Source organism: Zalophus californianus, chromosome 6, assembly GCF_009762305.2.
Source record: "Zalophus californianus isolate mZalCal1 chromosome 6, mZalCal1.pri.v2, whole genome shotgun sequence".
NCBI lineage: Eukaryota > Metazoa > Chordata > Mammalia > Carnivora > Otariidae > Zalophus > Zalophus californianus.
In genome coordinates, this window is record NC_045600.1 from 58,082,915 (window position 1) to 58,096,931 (window position 14,017).

Genomic DNA, 14,017 nt, shown 5'->3' on the forward strand with positions numbered 1-14,017 from the left:
TCAGTCCCTGGATCTCCAGTCAGTGTTGTGTGCTTCAACTCTCTGCTTCCTTAGGAGTAGCTTCTTCCCCGGAAGCTCTTTGAAATCTTCTGGGAACACATGCAGTGCATTAGATCGTGCTTCTGCTAATGGGTATGAAGAAGCATAAACTTGTGATTTTAGCAATTGTTTGCATATGCCAAGATATTGTAAAATAGGACTTATTTCTTTGATATGATTTGGGTAGCCTTAAGATGTATACTTACATTTTAGATTTCAGGAGTTGAGGTTAAAGTTCCTAAGAACTACTGCTGGGAGTGGAAGGGATGGCCCTTCAAGATGGTGCAAAGAAGTAGCAATTGTGTTGTTATTGTTCTAATGTCAGTACGTTGATATTAATAATACTAATCTCAGTATGAGTCATTCTATTTTGTTAACAGTAATTATACTGGTGATGTTTATAATAGTTATGAGTTAATAGATGGTAATTACATTGTCTGTTGTATAAAAAATAAATATTAAAAGATAATTTTATGTCAAGTTTCAGAAGGCAACTGAAATATAAGATTGTGAGTTAATAGTTATTAAGGATGTAAATTAAAGGGTGTTTGAATGGGTAATAGATCTGATTTCAGCTTCCCTGTTTAACCTGACTAAAAATGATTTTCAGGTACTGAGTAATCAGTGGGAACAAAAATATCCTAGAGCTCTTAAAAGTCGCAAAACATCAATGGCAAAAAAAAAAAAAAAAGCAACAACACATCAATGGCACCAGAAAAGGTGTTACGTTATTGGTAACATGTCAGTGTTGTATTTGAGCTGATGAACTCAGATGTTAGACGTTGAAGTATGCCTCTGTTACCTAGACTTTCCAGATTCTTCATAAAGGACACAGGAAAATGATACTTTTCAGAATTGTTTAACCAACTTGAAATCACGTGTGTTCTGTATGCTTTTACAAGAACTATTAGTAATGACCACCAAATAATATATATTTCTGCATATGTATGTGTGCATAAGGATGAAATGTTTTCAATCAGTTTATGTTAAGACCAAAATTGGTTTTATCCTTGGGTATACTGCAAAATATGTTTGTTTTGATAGCTTTTTTTAAAAAAGATGTTATTTATTTATTTGTCAGAGAGAGAGAGAGCACAAGCAGGGAGAGAGGCAGGCTCCCTGCAGGCTCCCTACACCTCTTTTCTGTATATTGCCAGTTAAGGAAATACATCATCTTACCCTATCACATACATTAAGGCGGAGTCTACTTGCATTCAAGCAAATACTGAGGCACTTATGTAGATAATTTAAACCAAAAAGAAAAAGTTCTTCCCATTTACTTGAATTTTCTAGATAGTACATGCAAACATGTATTTTAGATCATGAATTATGCAGAAAATTTCTTCAATTCATTATTATTTTTTTCCCTGAGCTTTTCACAAATACAACTTGTAAGTGAAATATAAAAAGAATAGAAATGTGTGTCAGAGATTTAGATTTCTTTTAGATTTATGTCTGATTATGTGAGCTCCCACCTAATTTCCTCTGGAAATATCGTGGTTTTGTATATTCCCTGCATACATCGCTGTTTACTTTCTTTGGCACAGTGTCTGATATTTGTTGTACACTTTGGGAAACCCCCTTCATACTTAAGAAGATCACTGGTCAATCTAAAAAGAGATAGTATTTATAATCTTTGACATTTTCTGTCTAAACTTTAAGCTTTTTCTTTTATAGTAGTATCCCCTAGTGATTGAGAGACAATGTCAGAAAGGCCTGGACCAGTCTCCATTAGCTATGGAAATGGCTAATATAAAGGAAGGGATAATATAAAGGAACCATGCTTCACTGAATCTGTATGTTATACATTTGTGTTATTAACTATTTGGGGGTATATAATGTTCCCAATAAAACACTAAAGCCACATTATAGAAACTCAGAAGAACATGGGAAGTTGTCTCATTTCCTAATTCCTCCCTTTGACTCTGTAACTCCTCCTCCGCCTTGTCGAGAACTTGGATTTATTCTTCTTAAGCCAAGCTTTACCTTTGCCTTGAATTCATCGGTTGTTTAGTGTATGTGTAGTTGGGGAAGGAGGAGATGGGAGCTAATATTTTGATTTTTCAAGGTTTTTCTTGGTGATTGGATCTGGATATGCAAAGAGAAGGCAGATTTCTCTGTTTGTTTACCCTTCCAGCTCCAAATAAGCTGAACACATTCAACACATTGAAATGAAAAGCCAGGGAGTACTTCCCTGTAAGTGGCAGGCTCCTCTGGGAGAACATTGAGCTTTAAGCTAATAAAGATCAAGTGATTCCCACTGAAGACTTTTGACAAGAACTAAAGCAAGAGGTCTGGTAAACTCAGCACACTACTTTTTTTTTTTTTTTTTTTAATAACAATTCTTTTTCCTATGCTTTGTTAAAGATTCAGATGTCTCCTGATACTTAGTACCACTTTTTCTGGTTCCTAGTTGCTGTGACAAATAAGCCTGGGAAGGAGGGTACCAGGGCAAGACCTAATCAGAAGTATTTACTTAGAAGTGAGTAGAGTTAATATCACTGCAAATAACACCAGGTCCTCTGGAAGAAGTCAAGGTCACAGACAAGGACAGGATTTAAATCAGAAGGGCAGAGTTAACACAAAGTAAGGTTTAGGCTGAGACCCATTAATGCTCCTGATTACCTATGGATCCTGTAGATGCTGACCAATATCTCTTAAAAGTCCTCCTTGATCTGGCTTCCTACATCTCTATCTTTTTTCCCTCTGGATCCTAATTTCAACTCTCCCGCAAGCTAGTGAATTTTCTTTGATTTCCTCGGAGAGGCTTGCTGTCTCACTGCTAAGCCTTCATCTGCATGCTGTGTCTGGCTAACTGGTCTAGTTCAGGGAAGAAGCACTTTGTTTACAGAGAGAGAGACAAATGCCAAGGAGAAATGTGGAAGAGGCTTTAGCACCCAATTAAGTTTTTCTAGTTGATATCATTAGGAACATTTAAAGGACATAGGGAAAGAGTGAATCTTCATAGAACAATGGGTAACTTCCTGAAGTGTTGTTATATAGGAATAAATGCTTATAATTTTTCCTACTTTTAATTGACCACATAGTCAGTCTGCATTTAAGATTCCTGACAGAAGTGTTAACCTTGAGTTCTCTATTACTCAGTGCTTTCTAGAGCTCACTTAGAGGAATAATGTTCATGGTGGGACAGCAATCTATTTGTCTAGATAAATACTACCCCTGGATCAAGTCATATTATCAGAAAGCACTAAATGGTTTTAAGTGAATTATACTTTGATGTCCTGCTCTTTATGTACTGTGTAAAATTTTACCCTTTATGAAGCACTTGTATTATGGCCATATTTATTAAGGAGTTATTGTTAAATATGATCCACACTTGATGACTCAGCAATTTCACTCTCAGATGAAAGTCCTGTAGATTTTCAACAGCAGACATGAACACAATATTCATAGCACCACTGTTCACAATAGCAAAAACTAAAAAATAACTCAAGCACTCACCAGTGAGAGAATAAATGAACAAATTGTGTTATAGTCACACACAATGGAGGCTATAAAAATAAATGAATTACAGCAATATACAATAATATGGATGACTCTTGTTTTGGATTGCTTTAAAATTTTTAAAGACTTAATTTTTTTAGAGCAGTTTGATCCACAACAGAATTGAGAGGAAGGTACTGAGATTTCCCTTATACTCTCACATACATAGCCTCCCTCATTATCAGCTTCACTCACCAGAATGGTGCATTTTTTTACCATGGATGAACCTACATGACACATTATGATCACCCAAAAGTCCCTAGTTTACTTTGGGGTTCACTCTAGGTGTTATACATGTATTGGGTTTGGACAAACATATAATGACATATATCCATCATTAAAATATCATACAAAGTATTTTCATTGCCCTAAAAATTCTCTATGCTCTGCCTATGCATCCATCCCCTCCTGGCAATCACTGATCTTATTATATTAATATCTCTGTCTTTGTAGTTTTGCCTTAATATGGTTGAATCTTAGAAACATAATATTAATTGAGAAAACAAATCCTAAAAATTACATACAAAATGATACTCATTTTAATAAAGTTGGAAAAATTAAAATAAAAAAATAGAATTTTAGGAGTACATATAAATGCAATATCCTTATATAAAAAGGAACCTAGGGAATGAGGACTATGTGATTCAGGATGATAGTTACTTTTGGTAGGAATCTGGCAATTGGGCTATGTTGGGACCATAGAATTGGTGTAGGTTAATGTCAAGGTCCTAGCTTTGGTTATGGGTGGTACATTCATAGATACTTATTGCATTATTAAAACTAACTAATTAACTAACTAGAAGTGGGGAGAAAAGGACAGTGTCCAGCATAACTTACAGAGTTTTCTTAACAAGGATCTGTGGGAAGATTTTTTTTCCCCCAGATTGTGAAATCCGAGTTTTTCCTAAAAAAAATTGCTGTTTTTTTTTTTAAATCATATTAACTCTAAGAATTTTCTAACTGATTGTATGTTCCTCTTTGCTTTGGCTGCTAGAAAGTTCAGAGTTGAATTTACAAGTTGCCTTTAGTAATTGTACAGGAACTTATAGTATACATTTTAGAGTCTAACTTGAATCCTGGTTTAATCTTATTATTCTACCTAGTTTCTCTTAGTTTTGATTTTTTTTAAATTAAAAAAATACCTTTTTTGCTATTTTTTTATATGAGCTACCATAAATTAGGTGGAGGATATAAATAAATAAATGAAAGCAGATTTGCCTGTTATTTTGGAGAGTATCCAGCATCTATTGCTTAAGAAGGAGGATGATATCTGACAATGAATTGGTACATTGTTCCATGGTATTAGTGTTTATTGTGTGTTACAGTTTGTAGGAAAGAAAGTGGGCATATTTGTTAGGACCAGTCTGGGGAAATCTACTTAAATACACATTTTATAATAATTTTAAGTAGTTCTCTGGAATATCCATCATTCTCTGAAAGTCACCTCTTGTTTGTACCTAGGTATATAGGTTTTAAGTTAAGCAGAGCAAATTAAACTCTAACCTCAGAAAATGGTGTGAGATAAATTCACGACTTGAGAAGTGGAATTGTCTTTTTCCAGGGCTGGCATACGGTCATGGACAAAGCCAAGATCTAAGTTATAGGAATAATGCTTTCTTGAGTCTGGATTGCTGGTCCATTGAGAATAGACTTGATTATATGTAAGAGAAAATTTTCCACATAGGGGTTACAATCTCATCAGAAAACTGTATTGTCCAGGGTTGCTTTGTACAAAATTAAAACTAACACCTCCCTTTATACCATATTTTAAAAAAGTGTTTTGGATCAAAGATGCTAATAAGCAATATTGCATTCACATTCTTTGAGAAATTTATAAGCTTTGGAAAAAAATATTTGTAAAAATTTGCTAATGTTCAGTTACAATCTGTCCACTGAATATGGCATCTCCAAAATCATCAGTGAATAAAGTTTCTCTTTGATATATACTTATAACCTTATTTTCATTTGGAATGAAAGAATTTAGCTATTTCTTGAGTTTCTCAATTGTTTGGCATATAAGCAACATTAGGTGGAACAATAATTCTCAAAACAAGTAGAAGCCTAATTTTCTTTTAAACAAACCAAAGAGTTTGTGGAGATAATGTCCTCTAAGGTGTTTATATTAAGGAAAAATTAAAAGCTTACATGTCCATTTCTTCTTCATTAGCATAATATATCAGAAATCCAGTGCAGAAATAAGGAAGCATTTCTCTAGATTCTAACATGTAAATTCCTGGCAGTTCAAGACATAGTTGATAAAGATTGGTTGAGAATGTGTTGCTAATTAGACTAAAATCTACAAGTAGTATCATTTAGAAGATACTCAGTTTTGCTTCTTCACACTGCCATAAATGGTACCACACTTATCAACTGTTCTAGGTGAACATGTATTTTATTTTTAAATTTTGTTTATTTTTTAAAGTATTTTAAAATGCTTTTTGTATGTGAAGCAGTATGGCAGGTTTAGTAAAGAATACAAAGATGAGTAAAATATAATTCCTGTTCTTGAAGAGAGTACAAATTGGTAATAGAGATGAGACAAACATACATGAGTAAATTGCAAGGATGCAGTGGCATAAGAGAAGAACAAGATAGAAGGGCTCATCTCCAGTTTTGTTAATCATGAAGGCCTTTCCAGATAAGGTGAGCTTATGTCCAGGTTTGCCTGGGATAGTCCTAGCTTCTATTTATTGTCATGGGATAATTATATATAAGACACTTCTCCATTCTCAAAGGCATTCCAGCTTGGAAGAAAAATGATATGGTCATTCTACTTATGGATAAAGCTGCGTTTAAGACTGACTTTGAGGATAGGATAGGATTTTGACAAATGGAACTCCATTCTATTGATGAATTGATCAATTCATATATGGGGGGTGTAGATATCAGGGAAATGGCAAAGAAAGTGTTGTTTGGGCTGAGTATTGAGGATGATTAGGTATTCATTTGGGGGCAATGTGAAGGAGGCAACATCAGGAAAACATCAGGGATAGGAAATGCATGTCATAGCTGGAAAACTGCTAGTAATGGATATTAATGAGTAAGTAGTGAGAAATGAGCCTGAGGAAGTGGTCAGTGGCCAGGCCTTGAAGGGTCTGCTTACATGCAGTGGAACTGGGACTTTATCTGGGAAGCAATGAGGGTAGTGGTAGCAGGTGTCATTGAAAAACTTTAGTCCGGAGAGTGTCATACTGAAGTTTGCATCTGAAAATGTGGTGAGGACATGGAAGAGAGTTTGGAAGGGGTAGGAGCTTGGAGACAAATTGGGCCAATTAAAAGACCATCACAATAGTCACAATAAGAAAAAATTAAGGTCTGAACCAAGATAATGACAATAGAAGTAAAGCCATACATCAAAGGATAATATAGAAAATATTTTTCCAAACAAATATCTCTTAGCTCTTGACCTGCATATAATTCTGCTTTTAAAATTGATTAGATTTAAACAAACTTCAAACTTCAAAACTTCAAGAATTGTATAAATTGAGTTTGAATTCATGAATTTAGAAAAATAAAATTTTCTATGTATTGACCAGAATGGAATTCATCTTGCCATGCCAATGACTTTAAGAAACTTTATCATTCAATGTCTTGTTCTTCATTACCAGCATGGGGAAACAGAATAAATTATGTTCCCAAATGAATCCCGTAGTTAACAGACATTTGTCTATCTATATGTGGAAAGTTAAGGGTGGTGTTTAGAATTGTGATATTATCTGTATAATTCAGAATGTAAAGCACTTAGATATTTAGGATGAAAACAGGAGTTTTGGGTCTGAACTGGTTGGATAGTAGCCTCAGTTCTCCAGTTCATTTTGTATACAACCACAGCCTAACAGTGCAGGCTGATAAAATGGACCTTTAAATGAAATGGCCCTTGATGGGAAAGGCCTTAGGATCTTCTCTATTTCTTCTGTCTTCCACCTGATAAATAACTCCATATAGTGCATAGGTAGAAGAAAGAGTAAAATTGTATTTCCTTAACTACTCAGAGGCCATAAAAATTTTGATATGTTCTTTAGGCTTATCCTAAAGCTGTAATACCCTTTGAGCCCAGGATGACTCATAAAGGTCTACTATAACCTTAGATTTGTACTCTCTTGATCTGCCTTTAACCAAATGGCTTGATTGCCTTTTAAATTGCTTTTTCGTGATGATAGTACAACTAAGCAGCCATTTTGCTCTTTGTGGGATCGCAAAGAAATAGGCTGTATCGATATATGCACATGAACTGTGGAATCAAAGCAATGACTGAATAATTGAAGATAATAAACACTCATTAAAATATGTGGATCATCGAAGAGGAGAAACCCTTTTCTGCTGCATGAATTATCTAAATTATTCTTGTTAATCTTTCATTTTTCTTGGTGTGCATAGACACAACCAAAGTGCTCACTCAGTGGTTTACCTTGGTCTTGTTTGCAAATCTCATTCATTGCTTTCTGACCATCTTTACTTCCTCGTGGGACATAGGTTGTTGTGAGCCTAAGATGCTATGATTTTCCCCACCAAGACAAGGTTTATTGAATTCTTCTTAACCAAAACCTCACTTTAATCTTATTCAACTATCCCAGGAATTAATTTAATAGTTCATGCAGTCACCTCATTTAAGCAATAAATAAATTTAATTGAAAAAAAGCCTCACTATTATAGGAAAAAAAAAGCACAGAAAGTTATAATAATTTATACTCTCTACTGAGCATGTATTATGCACAGGGCTTTTTACATGAGTTATCCAAAGTAATCTTTACAGCAAGTTAGGTACCAATATCCGCATTTTATCTTGAGAGAGCAGAGGCTCTTGCAACAGCGACTGAACTGATGACCTAGTTTGTTTTGACACTCTGCACTCCAAAACACTAGGCTATACCCCAAGCAGGATTTTGAATTTATGAGAGGTGATGAAGCTGGTTTAAAAATGTGGCTTGTGGGGGCACCTGGGTGGCTCAGTTGTTAAGTGTCTGCCTTCGGCTCAGGTCATGATCCCAGGGTGTTGGGATCGAGTCCCGCATTGGGCTCCCTGCTCCGCGGGAAGTCTGCTTCTCCCTTTCCCACTCCCCCTGCTTGTGTTGCCTCTCTCGCTGTGTCTCTCTCTGTCAAATAAATAAACAAGATCTTTAAAAAAAATGTGGCTTGTGGAGTTCGTCTTATATAATCATTTTCTTGAGAGGCTTCTCTTCTGTTATCATTTACTTATTCCAATGTATCCTCAAAAGAGACATAATAAACCTTCAGTTCTACAGTGGCAAATATAGAAGGATTGTCGTTCTGACCCCCTCATATACCACACATAGAATTTATTTGGTTTTTTGGGATGGCTCTTGAAGTGTTTGTCTAGCAGGTGGGCTATGCAAAGGAACACTGGCTTTTGTTGTTTTAAAGGATGAAGATAAACAGGAATAACCTCAGGTTTCTCCAATCATTCCTTTCTCTCTTCATAAAATAGGGTCTCTTAAGTGGTGGGTTCTTACTTAGAGTCTGATACCTCACACCGAAAATTGCCCTATCAATAATCAACATGCTATGGAACTCTTTGAGACAATTTAAAAAATAAATCCAGTCAGAAGCCCACTATATAATAACATTTTTCCTCTCTTGTGTCTCAGAGTAGATTATCAATTCAGCGCTGAAAAAGATATCAGAAACTTGCCTTAATAAATATTCTGGTTCTGTTTACTTGATAGTAGACACACGAGCATTTTGGAAAAGGCTTAACTGATGCACAGGACCAGAGATATTAGTGTTTAAATGGGAGAGTTAGCACCAATTCTGAAAAACATGACCAGAATCTTGGCTTTAAAAAATATTGATTTTGGTCATATTGAAGAGAGTTGATTAGACCATGACTAGTTGTCAGTCTCGTAAATCAGGTTTGCAATACCCTTATTTTTTAACACTTGCTGAGTGGATTAACATTACAGAAGAGGAAAAAATTGGGTGTAAATAACATAGTGGAGTTTGGAAGGAGCTTGTCTTGGTACATACAAATAGGTGGACTTAATATTTATTTCTTTTCCTTGAGCCTACAGATACTTCCCATATCCATTTCCAATATTAGCTATTTTGGCCTGGGTGTCTGCTCTACAAAATGGTAAATGTGAGTCAAATTTAGCTCATTCTTGTTTGCAGTCTCTCCAGACAAAGCAGCTCTTGACTTTTTTACAGTTTTGAAAGTTAAATATAATTTTCATATCCCACAGCAAAACCTACTCATTTTTTAGCATGATCCTACAGGACAGTTTTTATATAATTGAAAAATTTTAGATTTGGAAGTCTTTGTAACTTATATAAACTTATTACTTGTGTAACTTAGAAGTCTTTGTAACTTGTGAAAGAATAAGAGGGGCAAAGAGCTAAAGACATCTGAAGATGGTCATGGAAGGGGAAGAGATCAGAGTTAGAATTATTGAAGAGGAAACTGTCATTACTATGGCCAGGAGCACAAACTTAAATATGGAGAGCTGAAAGAATCACTTACAGTCTCTATCCTGTATGTTGCATGTTGGAATGCTCCTTAGTTTAAGAGGAGACACCAAATAATAATAATAATAATAATCAATAAGAAAATTTAAAAAAATAATAAAAATAGAAAATATTCACTATGTGCTCTGTGTCAGACATCAAAGAGTGATGATGATGATGGTGATGATGATGATAGTAAATACCATGTGTTTTTTGCCAGGCATATTTCTTTTTTTTTCCATTAAAATTTTTTAATTCCAGTGTACTTAACATATGGTGTTATATTAGTTTCAGGTGTACAATATAGTGATTCAGCTGTTCCATACATTACTCAATGCTCATCATGATAAGTGTGCTCTTAATCCTATGATCCTACAGATCCCATGACCCTGAGATCATGACCCGAGCCAGAATCAAGAGTTTGACCCTTAATTGACTGAGCCACCTAGGCGCCCCTTGGTCTTTTTTAAGATTGCTTTGGCTACTCAGGGTCTTTATGGTTCCATACAAATTAGGATTGTTTGTTTTAGCTCTGAAAAATGCTGTTGGTATTTTGATAGGGGTTACATTAAATCTGTAGGTCTCTTTGGGTAGTACAGACATTTTGACAATATTTATTGCGAATCCATGAACATGGAATGACTTTCCTGTTTTTTGTGTCATCTTCAATTTCTTTCATCCGTGTTTTATAGTCTTCCAAGATACAGGTCTTTCACCTCTTTGGTTAAATTTATTCTTAGGTATTTTATTATTTTTGGTTCAATTAGGGTTGTTTTCTTAGTTTCTCTTTCTGCTGCTTCATTACTAACGTGTAGAAATGCAACAGATTTCTGTATATTGATTTTGTGTCTTGCAACTTTACTGAATTCATTTATCATTTCTAGTAGTATTTTGGTTGAATCCTGAAGGTTTTCTCTCCATAGTATCATGTCATGAGCAAATAGTGAAAGTTTTATTCCTTCATTACCAATTTGGATGTCTTTTATTTCTTTTTGTTGTCTGATTCCTGTAGCTAGGACTTCCAGAACTATATTGGATAAAAGTGGCGAGAGTGGACATCCCTGTCTTATTCTTGACCATAGAGGAAAAGCTCTCAGTTTTTCTCCATTGAGGATGAGAGTAGCTGTGTATATGACCTTTCATATATGGCCTTTATTATGCTGAGGGTTTTTTTTTTTTTTCTGTCAGAATTAAGTTTTATTTCACATTGGTAGAAACCATGAAAAAGATTTACATTTTCCCACATTAGAGCACAACATTTCAACGGAATATTTCTTGCCATAAATTAGATCTTGCTGATTTGTATAATTGAAACAACAATTTATACTCTTCAAGGTAAAGCAAAATGACTTAGTAAATGATTGTTTAAAAATTTTAAATCCAGACATAAACATATGGCTTCATCATTAACATTCTGCACAGTCACTACTAAATTATTTCCATTATCAATTAGCACCCATTTATAAAGATGCATTCCTAACATTGTTTTAGTCAGTTGGAATACAGCAGAAAAATTAACAGTTCAGAAATATCAAGTATACATTTTTGCTACATATTAAACTGTGGTAACTACACCATATGTATTGAGTTGCGATTAATCTTTATCACCCATAAATTTGTTTTCCAATAATTTTTACCAATAATCTGAAAAATTCAACTACTTAAAGTCAAATAATTGCTACTTTTATGTTTGCACAAAAACTAATTAAAAAAAACCCATCTGACTAAAGTGAAGTTTTCAAAAAAGTTCACTGGCAGATAAAAATAAAGCAAAATTTTCTAATGGACTGTTCATTTTCTACAGTAGTTGGTTTCAAACATATGTACAAAACAAGTAAACTAAAACTATGCTCAAGGAGAATCATCTTAGAGCAAATCATCTTAGAAATTAGTTTTTAAGATCTGTCTTAAATATTCCAGAACATACTAGAATATGACCTACATATTCTTTCAGTTAATTACAGAAAAATACAACCACAGAATTATTCACATTATCTAGACTGAAGATTCTAATAACTATATAGGTCTAACTTTGGACTAAGGTGCAGTTTAAGAAATAAGTAGTGTAGGAAGTTTAAAGGTTTCTTTATATAAATGTAAATACATTTTAAATACCATCAAACCTGTGATTCAGAATGTCAAATTACAGCATGTATTGGCAGCAGATGTCTATGGCAAGGAGGCAATATTTGGTCTGTTACAAAGGATAAAAAAGAAAGAACAGATTTCTAGAGACAAAAAAAAAATACTAAATAGAAATGATATCAGGGAAAATAAAGCCTGGTCCCCAAAATAAAAGGGCCATTAACTGAACAACAGGAATATTACTCTTTATTGACCTTAGAAGCATTACAATAATGTAGTCACAGCCCATTCTCATTATGTATTATAATCATTAATTATATAACAAATACATATGTAAAAATACAGATAATGCATGGTGACTAAGTAATTTTGGAATAAGTCCATAGACTAAGTCACAGCATGTATAAATCATTTGTATCTTAACTGCTTATTTATACCTAAACAAATTTTCATTAAGCATACTAATAATTGTCAAATGACATAATAAAAAAATCTGGTTACAGTATTTTATTATTTTGCTGAGTTACTTTGGGAAAAAGAAGCTTAGCTGCTTCACCTATTTTAATACTAGTATATTCTGAATCATATTCTACAAATACAGGTATAGAAACTTAAAAGAAGACCATCTTTCCCACAAGGAGATAGTATCATGTAGTCTGTATCATTGGTGTGTATTTGCAAAACATTTTAACACTGCAAACATTAGAAGTTTCAAGACTGGGCACGGGAAAAGGTTTATACGCTACTACAATGATGCTGGTGTGCACTTCTACAGGAGGCCTCTTAGTGACATCAATCAACTGGAGGTAGAAGTTTATCAATGAACTGCTTGATATCCATCATTTCCTGTTGACATGAACTGTGCTTCATGCCTTCATAGGTTTTGAAGGTTACATTGGCTGGATTTACTAATGTTTTTAGCTTTCCGGCAGTAAGAGAAGCAAACTTTAGTTAGGAGAACTAAAGGATCACAATCTCCATGGCACTGAAGAATAGAAATATCTCTATTAATGCCACTGATAGGCCCCTGTGGGAATGAAGCCTGGAGTGGAAGCCAGCAACTGAGTGCAGTGACACCAGCCAGTTTCTGCTGTGTGGTGAGAGCAGTATGTAAAGATAAAGCTCCTCCCTGAGAAAATCCTCCCAAAATAATTCTGTTAGAAGGAATGCCATTCTTCACCTCTTGCTCTATCAAAGCTTTTACATTTTCTGCTGCCTGTTTAATTCCAGATTCATCCTCCTGTGAATCTGGTGAAAGCCCAGTAATATCAAACCAAGAAGGCATAGCCATGTTCATATTCAATGTTACAGGCATAATTGGTACATGTGGGCAGATGTATTTGATATGTGAACTTCTGATACCTGCAAAGGCTTCTGCCCATCCATGCCCTGTATCTCCCAAACCATGAAGGAAAATCACCACAGCGGTGGCTTTCCCAATGGCGGGCACGGTAGCGGGAAGCTGGGCAGACATGTTATTGCCGCACATACACCAGCTCCACTGACTGCGCGCGTCGGAAGCAAAATGGACAACGGGCGCCCAGCCGCTGCCCAAGGGTGGGCGAGTGGCAAGTCCCGGCCCACCCCTCCAGCTATGTTGAGGGTTTTTACCATGAATGGATGTCTTACTTTGTCAAATGCTTTTTGTGCATCTATTGACGTGATCATATGTTTTTTATACTTTCTCTTGTTGGAGGGACTGATTTGGGAATATTGAACTACTCTTGCATTTTAGGAATAAATCCCACTTGATCGTGATGAATAATTTTTTAAAATATATTGTTGGATTTGGTTTGCCAATATTTTGTTGAGGACTTTTGCATCTGTGTTCATCAGGGATATCAGCCTATAGTTCTCTTTTTTTGTGGTGTCTTTATCTGGTTTTGCTGTCAGGGCAATGCTAGCCTCATAGAATGAATTTGAAAGT

General features: G+C 34.9%; 1 protein-coding gene across 1 annotated transcript; it reads right to left on the reverse strand.

Annotated features, from left to right (window-relative positions):
- Nucleotides 1–12,522: 12,522 nt before the first annotated feature.
- Nucleotides 12,523–13,579, reverse strand: LOC113909971 (acyl-protein thioesterase 1-like). Its single transcript, XM_035728176.1, is given in 2 exon segments — nucleotides 12,523–13,041; nucleotides 13,043–13,579. Coding segments are annotated over 2 exon segments (696 nt in total). The 3' UTR covers nucleotides 12,523–12,882.
- Nucleotides 13,580–14,017: the final 438 nt, after the last annotated feature.